Source organism: Vulpes lagopus, chromosome 2 (assembly GCF_018345385.1).
Source record: "Vulpes lagopus strain Blue_001 chromosome 2, ASM1834538v1, whole genome shotgun sequence".
NCBI lineage: Eukaryota > Metazoa > Chordata > Mammalia > Carnivora > Canidae > Vulpes > Vulpes lagopus.
The window spans coordinates 162374009-162385334 of record NC_054825.1 but is presented as its reverse complement, the minus strand read 5'-3'; the positions used below and the strand labels follow the sequence as shown (position 1 = coordinate 162385334).

The window sequence follows — 11326 nt, the reverse complement described above, 5'->3', positions numbered from 1 at the left end:
CATTCTATTTAAAATAGCAACTCTGGGGACCTGCTGGGTCACGTGTGACTCGATCTCAGGATCATGAGTTTAACCCTCACATTGGGTATAGAACTTATATAAAAAATAAAATGAAATAGCAACTCCACTCACTCCCCTAACTCAATGTTCCTTATCCTTCATCTCTGCTTTTTTGCCATGGCTCACATTTCCACCTGCCCGTCTATTTCTTTATTCCTTTTTTTTAAATCGTGTCTCCTTACAAAGATAAAACTACAAGGGCAGTTTTAACTAATTCACTGTTTATCAGCTGTGCCTGCAACAGTGCTTGGCTTATAAGTGCTAATATTTGTTAAATAAAGTTGTTTTTACCAACACCCAGGAGGGTGCCTGCAATTGGTCAGCATTGAATAAATGCTGAAAAAAGTAAATGTATGCAACACCTCTGGTTTTTTGTTTTGTTTTGTTTTGAGTAAGCTCTATGCCCAGTATGGGGTTTGAACTCAGAACTCTGAGAGTTCTGTAAATCTCAAAAAACACTGTAAATTTGAGGGGTTGTTGTTGACATCTCTATTTTATAGAGAATAATAATAATAAGCAAATAATAATAGTGAAAGTGCTTGACATTAATCATAACAATGCTATGAGGAAAAATGATGAGCCCCATTTACAGATAAAAAAATAGGCAGTGAGTTCTCTGGCTTGTTAAAAACTGGTACTCAGGAGGCTTGAGCATTTACTGCATTTGAGATCACTGAACAAAGATGCTTGTGGGGGAGATAAAAGGACAGAATATTTGGCAGATAACAGGGTCTAGGCATGGAGGCCTCTCTGGGTACTGAACTTCAAAACTCTAGTGTAGTGTGCTATTGATCTTTAGTGGGCATGGGGATTCAGAGATGGGGAATACTGGCAAAAGTATTGGGAGGTAGGATGGATGTGGGATGTAGGTAGAGATGTGACATTTGGGAGACCCCAAACTATGTGAGAATGAACCTTTATGAGGATTCAATATTAGCTGTGATGTGATTAATCATTCAGATCTGCCTAGAATATTATTGGGGCAGATTCTGGGCACAAGAGAATATTTTCAGGATGAAATATTACAGGAATCTAGAACCTTCTTGAACACCAAACACAGAAGTGTCTAGAATGTGGGCAATAAATAAATATTTGAAGGGGTGTTGCATACTGTGTAGAGAATTCCATTCATGGGACATAGAATGTTGCGGAGATAGGCCAATGGATGTACTTAAGGGTATTCCACAGACTGAACATTCAGATGGCTATCTGGGACTACGTTAAAATGGTGGGAGCCCTGGAACGTTGTCTGGGTTGGGATATTGAAGGTACCAAGGTGTTTCAGAATATAGTAGCTGGGAGATCATGATATTGGAAGTGACTTAATGCTCTTAATGAGAGCTGGGATCAGACATACTGAGAACATGGATCACAGGTTCAAGTGGAACTTTGGAAGGGGCAGAGAAGCAGTGGGCAAACCTAGTGAGGGCATGGAGGGAGGAAGGAGGCAGGTGAGCCAACCTAGCTTTTATTGTGAGCCCTTTGTCCATTTCTGCTCCTGAGTTTTGTGGTTTCGAATTGTTTCTCGGATCCATAGAACATATTGAGAGACTCGAGTGTAGACGCCAGGCCGGTTGGGCTGCCCGCATGGGAAGTCTCCCCAGGAGATGATGCCATGGAGCGTTCCATTACAGATCAGGGGGCCCCCGGAGTCACCCTGAGTGGGGGAAGAAAGAGAGGTGAGGTCCTTGGTGGAGCCAAACAAAGGTATAGGCAGGGACATGCCGGAGAGAATGAAAGATGGAGAGAGACACATGCAGAGGCAGAGACAAAAGAGAGACAAGTACACAGAGAGGGTGAGAGTGTAACAGAAGAGGACAAATCCAGAGGAACAGAGTGACAGCAAGAGCCACAAAGAGAAAGACAGATGGATGCACACCAAGACCAAGAGTAAGAGACTTCTCTCTCCATGCTTTTCTCCTCTCCTCAGTCTTAGGGGAGTGATGACACCTTATTTCAACCCCCACTCTTGGTTCTCTGGCACCCCTCCACCCCTCAACCCTGCTGTGCCTTTATGGTTCCTTGGTGCCATCTCACTATTGAGTAAACTCATCCATACCTGGGTAGGGTATGCAACACATGTACTTCCACTTTGCCTCCCTGGATCAAGGCAGATGTCACTGATCAGTCGAGGCACAGATCATTAACTCATTAATCACTCTTTCCCACCGAACCAAAACTCAATCTCAGAAGCCTCCTCTATTGGACATAGGTTTTGTCTCTTGTGTTTTATGGAGAGTTTTGTCCATTCATTTCCCCTTATTTTGGTAACTACCTCCTGATTTTCTCTTTGGGGGAAAGGCCCCTCCTTTACCCTCAATCCTTGCAGCTTGTCCCTACCCCTCCCTGACCCACACAGCCAGTCCTGTGACAGACTTGGTCCATCAGAGAATCCCACAGCTCTGGCCAGTGCAATGCTTCAGGACCCATGACTTAAGTCAGCCTAGTGAGACTCACACTCAAGATGTTCATGTAAACAACTGGGAAACTCTTTTTGGAGAGTGGGATGTAAGACCAAAGCTGCTGAGGCCATCTTGCTATTGCATGGGAAAAGCTTAATTGAGAATGAAGATAAAAACAAAAGAAAAAAGAGCAGAGCTGAAAAGAGACAGAGCCCTAAACCCATTCTTTATGCACCTGGATCCATTGGTGCCTGAAGCAAGACACCTCTGGGCTTTCCAGTTACAAAAGCCAGCGTGTCTCGCTTAAGCTGGTTTGAATTGGGCTTCTGTCACTTGCAGATGAAAGAATGCCAACCTTTCTGAATCTCAACATTATCAGTCAAATATGAGGCTTAAGATGAATTATATTCTCCAGCCATGAGTACTCTCTTTTTATCTTGACCCTCGATACTACGGGACACGTCATTTCATTTTATTTTTATTTATTTTTATTTTTAAAGAATATTTTACCCATTTATTCATGAGAGACACAGAGAGACATAGGCAGAGGGAGAATCAGGCTCCCTACTGAGAGCCTGATGCAGGACTTGATCCCAGGACCCCGGGGATCACGACCTGGGCAGAAGGCAGATGCTCAACCACTGAGCCACCCAGGCGCCCTGGGACAGATCATTTTAAAAGATTGCTTCCGGGATCCCTGGGTGGCGCAGCGGTTTAGCGCCTGCCTTTGGCCCAGGGCGCGATCCTGGAGACCCGGGATCGAATCCCACGTCGGGCTCCCGGTGCACGGAGCCTGCTTCTCCCTCTGCCTGTGTCTCTGCCTCTCTCTCTCTCTTTCTCTCTCTCTCTCTGTGTGTGTGACTAATAAATAAATAAAAATTAAAAAAAAAAAAGATTGCTTCCCCCAAGGCTAGAAGCAAGTCCTTTCCCCCCCAGCATCTGTCCCCACCTCCATCCTGGCTTCCCATCCTGGCTTCCTATCCTGGCCCTTGGCAACCCAACCACTCCATTGTTCTCACCTCACAGGAGTCCTTGCCACCCTCTTTTGTGCCGGCACACAGCATGTTGGGTGTGATCTTCCCCGGGTAGACTTGGCGACACTCTTCATCTGAGCGTAGCTGGATGTTGGCACATTGTAATGTTTGGGGGTAACTCACTGGGGAGGAGAGAAAGAAGAATCTAAGGATGTCTGTCTGGGACAAGCTATGGGATGGGAATTAAACAAGAGGATCAGTAGAAAACAGATGGAAAGGGGGATAGGGAAGAGAATGGATATGTAGGGAAAGTGAGGTAGGAGACAGGTGCCAGGAGAAACAGGGAGATGGAAGTGGAGGGAAAGAGGGACAGAATGTGGGGAGACTGTGAGGCAAGAGCTGTAATAAGGAGGGAGATGAGGAGAGGGATGGTTAGAGATGGTGAGAGACAGGACTAGGGATGGGGGAAAAGAAGGGGAAGAGATGGCATGTCAGGGAGGAAGAAGGAATGAGATGAGAGGAAGCCCAGGTACCCACTAAGGAGATGCAAAGGGCCCTTGCTGCTGTAAGGCTCAACTCTACATTCATGCACATGTAATTTGTACACAAAAGATATACTTGCATTTCCTTACCCTTAACAAACACATGCCTGCCACTATATCAAATTTATAAGTTACATATTTATTTAAATATATTTATGTATAATTTCTATACTACATAATTTATATACAGACATATTTAAATAAATACATAAACATAGAATTTGTGATTTAGAAAATCAATCTATATAATCTGCATATTTGTATACAAATGTATAGTGATATACATTTATATAAATGTATTATATATATATAATATATAGCATATATTATAATATTTGGGTTTATTAATTTATATACTTATATAAAGGATATATATGTTTATATTATATTTGACCTTTGACATATATATTATATAACTGTATAACTGTACATTTATATAAAGGATATATATAACATAACTTTATACATATTTATAAATTTATGTATTTATAAAGGATATATAACTATATGATCTATGACATATATAACATTTATAGACATTTGTCTAAAGGATATATGTAACATATTTAACTATAAATTTTTATGTATTTATATAAAGGATATATACAACACATATATGTGATATGTAACATACACTATATAACTATACATTTATTGTTATTTATATAAAGAAGTCTTCCTCCAACCTTCCCTCCCATTTCTGCCCCAGTTTTCCCAGCCACTGACCCCTCAGACCATCTGTGAGGGCGCATACCCTGGGGGCTGGTGGTGGTGCCCCAGCCAGACACCCGACAGCAGGTGCCAGCAGGGAGACAGTTGTTGTGGGAGAGGGGCAGGACACGGATGTGGTTCGTGGGCTGGACCGGGGACTGCAGCTCCAGAAGCATGATGTCATGGTCGTGGTTCAGGTGGGTGGGGCTGATCTGGTATTGAGGGTGGGGGATAGAGCGGACTACCTCCCTCACCTGCTCTCCGGCCTCCACTCGCCCCAGGGCATGCTTGCCCAGGTAAACTCTGTACCCGCTGTGGGTGCAGGAAGGGGGTGATTAGAGAGGATGAGCCCATCTCCACCAGCTTCCTTCTTTCCAAGTATCTTCCACACCTCAACTCCAATCCCATCCAACCCCAATCCTAAATCTGACCTCATCCTCAATCCAGCCCCACTCTCCCACCACCCTAGTCGATTCTCATCCCTACCCTCATCCCTGACCCTACCCTCATCCCTGACCCCCACATACTCCTTCAGACAGTGTGCTGCAGTGAGGACCCATTTGGGGTGGACCAGGACTCCCCCACAGAACAGCCGCCCTTGCACTAGCAGGGCTGCCTGCCAGGGCTGAGAGTGGGGGCGACAGGTGTAGCCACCCGGGAGAAACCCGCTGGTCCCATTGGTGCCGTTGAGAATCTTGGGATACTCCTGAGAGATGCCTGGTGAAGAAGAGAAAATGTTAGGGAATTGGGGTTGGGCTGGGGGGGGGGCGGGGGGTACTTGGATAGAGGCCCTGGGCTTGGGGAAGGAGTCAGAATTTTGCTCTGGGTGATCAGGAACTGATGATTCATTCGTTGGCCTCTAGGAGTTGCCATCTTCCATGTAATGGAGATGAGTCAGGGCAAAGAGGTGATGATGTCCTTTTCTGTAGAAGTGCTAATTCCACTAGGGGTTCACAGAGTTCATAGAACAAGGTAAGTAGAAGCCTTTCTCGTCATCTGCATTTTCTCACCTCACCATGAGGATGGATTTCAGGGGATGGGAATGAGACTGACCTATACATCTACCTAGGCAGTAAATACATATCTGTCCATCTATCTATCCATCCATCCTTTCAATATGTATTTACTGGGGGCCTCTATGGCTTTAAATATAACCTAGAGCCTAACTACTCTCAAATTCAAAGTTTGCAGGACTCTGTATCATCTGACTCTTATGAGCCACTTTGGCCCCATCTCCCACCCTTCCCCTTCACACACTCTGTTCTAGATACATGCAACCATTCTCCAGACACACCAGACCCTTTGTACTTGCTGCACCTCTTTCTGGACAGTTCTTTCTCTAGATCTATTCCGTTCAATATGGTAGCCACTAGCTACATGTGGGTATCTAAATTTAAATTAATTAAAATGAGAAAAATTCAGTTCTTCAACCACACCAGTTACATTTGAAATGTTCAAGAGCTCCATGTGGCCAGTAGCTATCATATTGGACAGGGCAGGCACAGGACATCAGGTATATGAAACATTCTACTTGATGGCACTCAGAATCTACAGGTTACGTGCCTATGTTCTTCTTGACTCTGAGAGCTCAGCTCAAACATCACCTCCTCAGAAGCCATTCCAGGGATGCCTGAGTAGCTCAGTGGTTAAGCATCTGCTTTCGGCTCAGGGCATGATCCTGGAAGACTGTATTTATAATAGCCCCAAATTTCATACCTGTTACTTCTTAACAGATTTTTATTTTGTTAAGTAATCTCTACATCCAATCCACATTGCTCGAACTTATGACCCCAAGATCAAGAGTCACGTGCTTTACCAACTGAGCCAACCAGGCACCCCATCATACCAGTTACTTTTAAAAAGTCACCAGCCCCTTGTTTGTCTGAAAATGTGATTGGACAAGCAAGGATCACCAGATGCATGAAGAAAACTAGTAGCCTGAAAGAGAAGTATTAAGGGCAATAGGCAGAATTACAGTGAACTAACCCCAGAGGAAACAGAACTATTCAGAAGGCCAAATGAACACATAAGGAAATTAGTACACAGTGGGATGCTGGGGTGGCTCAGTGGTCGAGCATCTGCCTTCAGCTCAGGGTGTGATCCTGGGGTCCTGGATCGAGTCCCACATGGGGCTCCCTTCAGGGAGCCTGCTTCTCCCTCTGCCTGTGTCTCTACCTCTCTCTTTCTCTGTGTCTCCCATGAATAAATAAATAAAATCTTAAAAAAAAAAAAAAAAAAAGAAAAAAATAAGCCATTCCAGATTCCTGGCCACCTGGTCTAATACTACCCATCCCAGGCCCCCAATCACTTCCTAGTACATTCCCCCAGTTGATTTTCATCAGAGCCATTATCACTACTCATTTCTCTTTATATTTCTTTACATTTATGTGGCCTTTTTAAAAAATCCCCCTAACTTGATTATAAGCTCCAACAACAGGTACCTTTAACCACTTTATTCAGAGCTGTATCCCCAAGACTGAGCACAGTGTCTGGCACATAGTAGGTTTTCAATCAATGTGTTGTATGTGCCAGGCACTATGGCTGGCATCGGAGACACAGTGGCCAGCAATGAGAGAAAGTCCACCTAAATGTGCCACTTTCTGGCTGGGTGATCCTATACCAATCACTAGCCTTAGCTTTCTCAGCTGTAAAGTAGGAAAACATCTCTCATTGGGCACAGCACCTGGCATAATGTAAGGTAAGGCCTCCGTCCGTAGTGGGGACTGTTATAAATTATTAGCTACAACAGGAGGTCCTCCGCTCTATAGCCAGCAGGTTCTTCTTCTCCCTGGGCCAGCTTCTGCACCTGCATAAACCACAGGAGCAGCTGAGTGGTTCTCAAAATTGGGGACAGGAGTCATTGGTGGGCACCAGGTCATCTTAGGTGGTACAGAGATGAGGCATCAAATTGCAGCCTTGGAAACAGAATCACTGCTACTTCTCTGCCAGCCCTAATTTTGTTGAGGAGAAAGTCTCGTGATGGGGCTAATAGGCTTTTAACATCTCTCTAATCCTTGCTGAGCTCACTTTTTAAAGCCAGGAAGCAGAAGCCTTTAGCCAGCAACCTAAAATTTATTAAGTTGAACCATCTACAATCACTGTTTTGAGGGAGGTCAAAAAGGGTTCACTACTGGCGATGGCAGATGGTTCAACCCAATAAACACATTGTTTTTATTACCTGGTTCAGAATGTTTTTTTTTCCTCTTACCTTTTATTTATAGCAAAGGATGCTTTTTCCTATTTAGGACAATGATATAAACTTTACTTTTAATATACTGTAAGTTATGGGCAGCCAGGGTGGCTCAACGGTTTAGTGCTGCCTTCAGCCCAGGGTGTGATCCTGGAGGCCCCGGGATTGAGACCCACGTTGGGCTCCCTGCGTGGAGCCTGCTTCTCCCTCTGCCTGTGTCTCTGCCTCTCTCTCTCTCTCTCTCTCTTTCTGTCTGTGTCCCATGAATAAATAAAATTAAAGAATATATATATATATATATATATATATACTGTAAGTTAAAAAAAAAAAAAGAGTTGGGTCTAAGCAGACCATTAGATCTAAAATAATGAAGATGGTTACCAGAAACTAACATCCAGGATGCTGGGGGACAGGGCAGACAATATGGATCATGATCCTAACTCAGGCACCACCAGTGTCATTGGGGCAGGACCTGCTGTCTCAGAGTCCCAGGTTTTTAGCAGTGAAACTGGAGTAATTATAGTGCTCCTACCTCATAAGGCTGTTGAGGGCTCCACAAGACAACGCATGTGGAGCTCCTAGCCCAGGGCGTGGTACCCAGGAGGGGCTTGGGACATGGGCACGGAGTCCTGGGAGTGGCGCCAAAGGAGAGAAACCACCCCACCTTCAGGCCAAGGGTGGTGCCTGGTGCCAGGTGCCCGAGGACTCCTCCCTCCTTCAGGTCTCAGCTCAGGGGTCTAGTCCTTTGGGAATGCATTCCAGATCAGGAGTTGCCACTACAACTCTAGGCTTGGCTCCTTGAAGCCATCACCTCCTGTCACAGTCATGACTAATTATTAACTAATTATTTGGGTAATTGTTTGAATAATGTCTGCATCCTTCCCCGCTAGGCTCTGGGTATTAAGAGCAGGAACTGTGTCTGTTGTACAGCACCCAGCACAATGCCCCCGTGCTCAACAGCTGTCAGTTAAATGGATGGTTGGATGGACGGCCGGACGTAAGGGTGGATTCATGATGATGCCTGAATGGGGTTTCCAGAGAAGTTGGCTGCAAAAAGGAGCTTAAACATGAAAAGGAATCTTTGGGACTGACTCACGGTGGAACCAGGTTTGGGGTCACCCCAAGGACTGAAGGAAGAACAAACTAAAAGGTTCTGGAAGGCGCTGAGAATGAAGAGACTACTTCAAATAAAGTGATAACGACTAATTTTGCCAGCCCCTTCTATCTGCCGTGCACTTGCTTATTTTCATATTCATGCCTTTTGTAGTAGGGACTTTTGTGTTCTGATTTTACAGATGAAAAAAACAGAGCAGCTAAGTTATCTGCTCAAAGTGGTAGTGTCAAGATTTGAACCTCTCTCTCTCTCTCTCTGGCCTTGAATGGAAAGGGAGCTGCTGCAGGGGCAGGGGCTGCGGGTTTGGGGTGGGGGGCTTCTCAGGGCAGAGGTGGGCAATCAGGGAAGGGCCTGGGGTCGGTGGGAGAGTGGGCTCACCGCATCACCCCATCGGAGAAACCAGGTCACGCAGGGACAAGCAGGAAGCTCCCGGGGCTGTCCCCGCGGGACCTGGCCCCGTGTGGGCGGTGGGCGGAGCTCGAGGCTCCCACGCCCCCTCCTCCTGGCCTGACCCTCCTACCATTGTTTGGGTGACCACCCCGCCTCCACCCACGCGCATTCTTACCGCTTGACAAGGCCGCCGTCAGGAAGGCGATCGCAGCGGCCAGGGGCCACATGGCGGCTCCGGGGTGGGGAGCAGGGCGGGCGGGGCCTGGGAAGTTGGTGTGGGGGGATGGTGTTAAGGGCTGGCTGGACCCCCCATCTCTGACCGCCCCTCCTCATCACCTCTGCTCCTGCACTTTCCAGTCTCGAATCTCCTCTCCTTCACTAAGAACCTTGACCCTGGAATCTGCACCACCTCTCCCTAATTTCCATCCTCGGTGGGGAGCCCCAGTGAGGAGGGAGGAGGGGCTGGGGCCGCGTGCACCCGCGTCCACCCGCCCTCCAGGGAGCCGGGCCCTCAGGAAGTCTCTCCCGCCGCTCCGCCCCCTTGCTACCCTCTCAGGGTCGTCCCGGGCACCTGGCCTCAAACAGCTTATCTTTCAGTATGGTTCACCCTCTGCAGCTCTGCAGATTTCTATCTCTATAACTGAACCTCTGGCTTCCCTCTCCATCTCCCTGACTCAGCTGTTCTTCTTTTCCTTTCCCTCCTCACCTTTCCTTCCTCTCCCCAGTCCTCCCCTCTGACACTCCCGCCCCTGCCCCAGGCGGACCCTACCTCGGTGAGAGGCCTGGGTGCTGAGCTTCACCGCCAGCTGCGTCCAACTTCAGCCCGGACCCATGGCTTTTAACCCCTGAATTCCCTCCCCCAGCGCCCTCAGCATTTCCCTGTTGCTGGCCTCCCCCTCTCCACCCCCAATGGCTCAGCAGGCGCCTGCCAGGCACCCCCTAGTCTGGGCATGGCCCTTCCGCGTGGGGCGGAGCTTCCAGGACAAGCTGGGACCCAGATCTGGCCCCACCCAGGCCTCAGTTGAACCCACTGTGAACTTTGGGGCCTCAGGACCCACCTAGAGGGAAGAGGAAAGCTATTTCCTTCCTCAAACCCACCTGAAATCCTCATAACTCTTCCTTGGTCAACCCATTTTTCATCCCACTTTCTAATCTCTCCAACCCCTGTGCGTGTTCTTACACCCATCCGCTCCCAGATGGCCATTTGCCACCCTATTCCTATCTCCCTAATTCCAACCGTACTCCTTGTGGTCAGCCTATCCCCCAAACCCAATCCCATTAACAGCCTTATCTCAAATTTGTCCAAACATCAAACCCAACACATCCAAATTCCAGTTCCCAGCTTCATCTCCAGCACCAACTCCATTTCCAACCCTTCTGAAAAACACAGGGATGCCTAAATTTACTCCACCATTTCCCTTCCCCTATCCTCACAACCATCAGGTGCAAGAAGGTAATCTTCAGATAGACAGATAGAAAGTCAATTGGACTTGGACTTGGATGAGGCCTGGGAAAGCAATATTGTGGGTAAATGGCCTTTTAGGAACAAGGCCAGTTGGGGTGAGGGAGTCCATGGGGATGTAGGTGGAGAGGGAGAAGCAGGAATCGGAAAGCTCTGGGGGCCAGGATGATGGGGAAGAGGAAGGAGGAAGAGGTGGTGTTTGGGGAATGAGTAGGTGCCTCCTGAACTGTGACTGGGTGGGGCCATGAATTAATCCTAGGGGGTGGAGGGGGCAGGATTAAGGATTAAGGAGGGCAGAGGTGGGGTCAGAATTTGGAAGATAGCCAGGGATGGGGATCAGATGAAGTTTGGAGAGAGAGCAGTGGTGTCATAATAAGGATAAAGGATTAAGATGGGCAGAATGAGGGTTCATATCAAAATTAGTGTGGTCTATGTTGGAGAAGTTTAAGTTTGGACATAGGCATCAAATCTAGTGTCAAAA

The 11326-nt window shown here is 47.1% G+C and overlaps 1 protein-coding gene across 3 annotated transcripts; it reads right to left on the bottom strand.

Moving 5' to 3' along the window:
• Positions 1–1334: 1334 nt before the first annotated feature.
• On the bottom strand, positions 1335–9610 carry KLK13 (kallikrein related peptidase 13). Of its 3 annotated transcripts, none has more exons than XM_041746026.1 (5): positions 9559–9610; positions 5217–5406; positions 4733–5001; positions 3482–3618; positions 1335–1717 (listed from the first exon to the last, which is right to left on the bottom strand). In XM_041746026.1, the coding sequence occupies exons 1-5, from the start codon at positions 9608–9610 to the stop codon at positions 1529–1531; spliced, it is 837 nt and encodes a 278-aa protein (XP_041601960.1). In that variant the 3' UTR covers positions 1335–1528. The 3 variants fall into 3 exon arrangements, with proteins under 3 accessions (XP_041601960.1, XP_041601961.1, XP_041601962.1); XM_041746027.1 differs by having other exon boundaries at positions 3482–3614; positions 4948–5001; XM_041746028.1 differs by lacking the exons at positions 4733–5001; positions 5217–5406.
• Positions 9611–11326: the final 1716 nt, after the last annotated feature.

Excerpts from the sequence above, each read along its gene's own strand:
- KLK13 (XM_041746026.1), bottom strand. The coding sequence starts at position 9,610 with ATGTGGCCCCTGGCCGCTGCGATCGCCTTCCTGACGGCGGCCTTGTCA. Across the intron at positions 5,407-9,558 it reads GACGGCGGCCTTGTCAAGCG|GCATCTCTCAGGAGTATCCC; the intron begins GTAAGAATGCGC and ends CTTCTTCACCAG. Across the intron at positions 1,718-3,481 it reads GTGGCAAGGACTCCTGTGAG|GGTGACTCCGGGGGCCCCCT; the intron begins GTGAGAACAATG and ends TCCCCCACTCAG.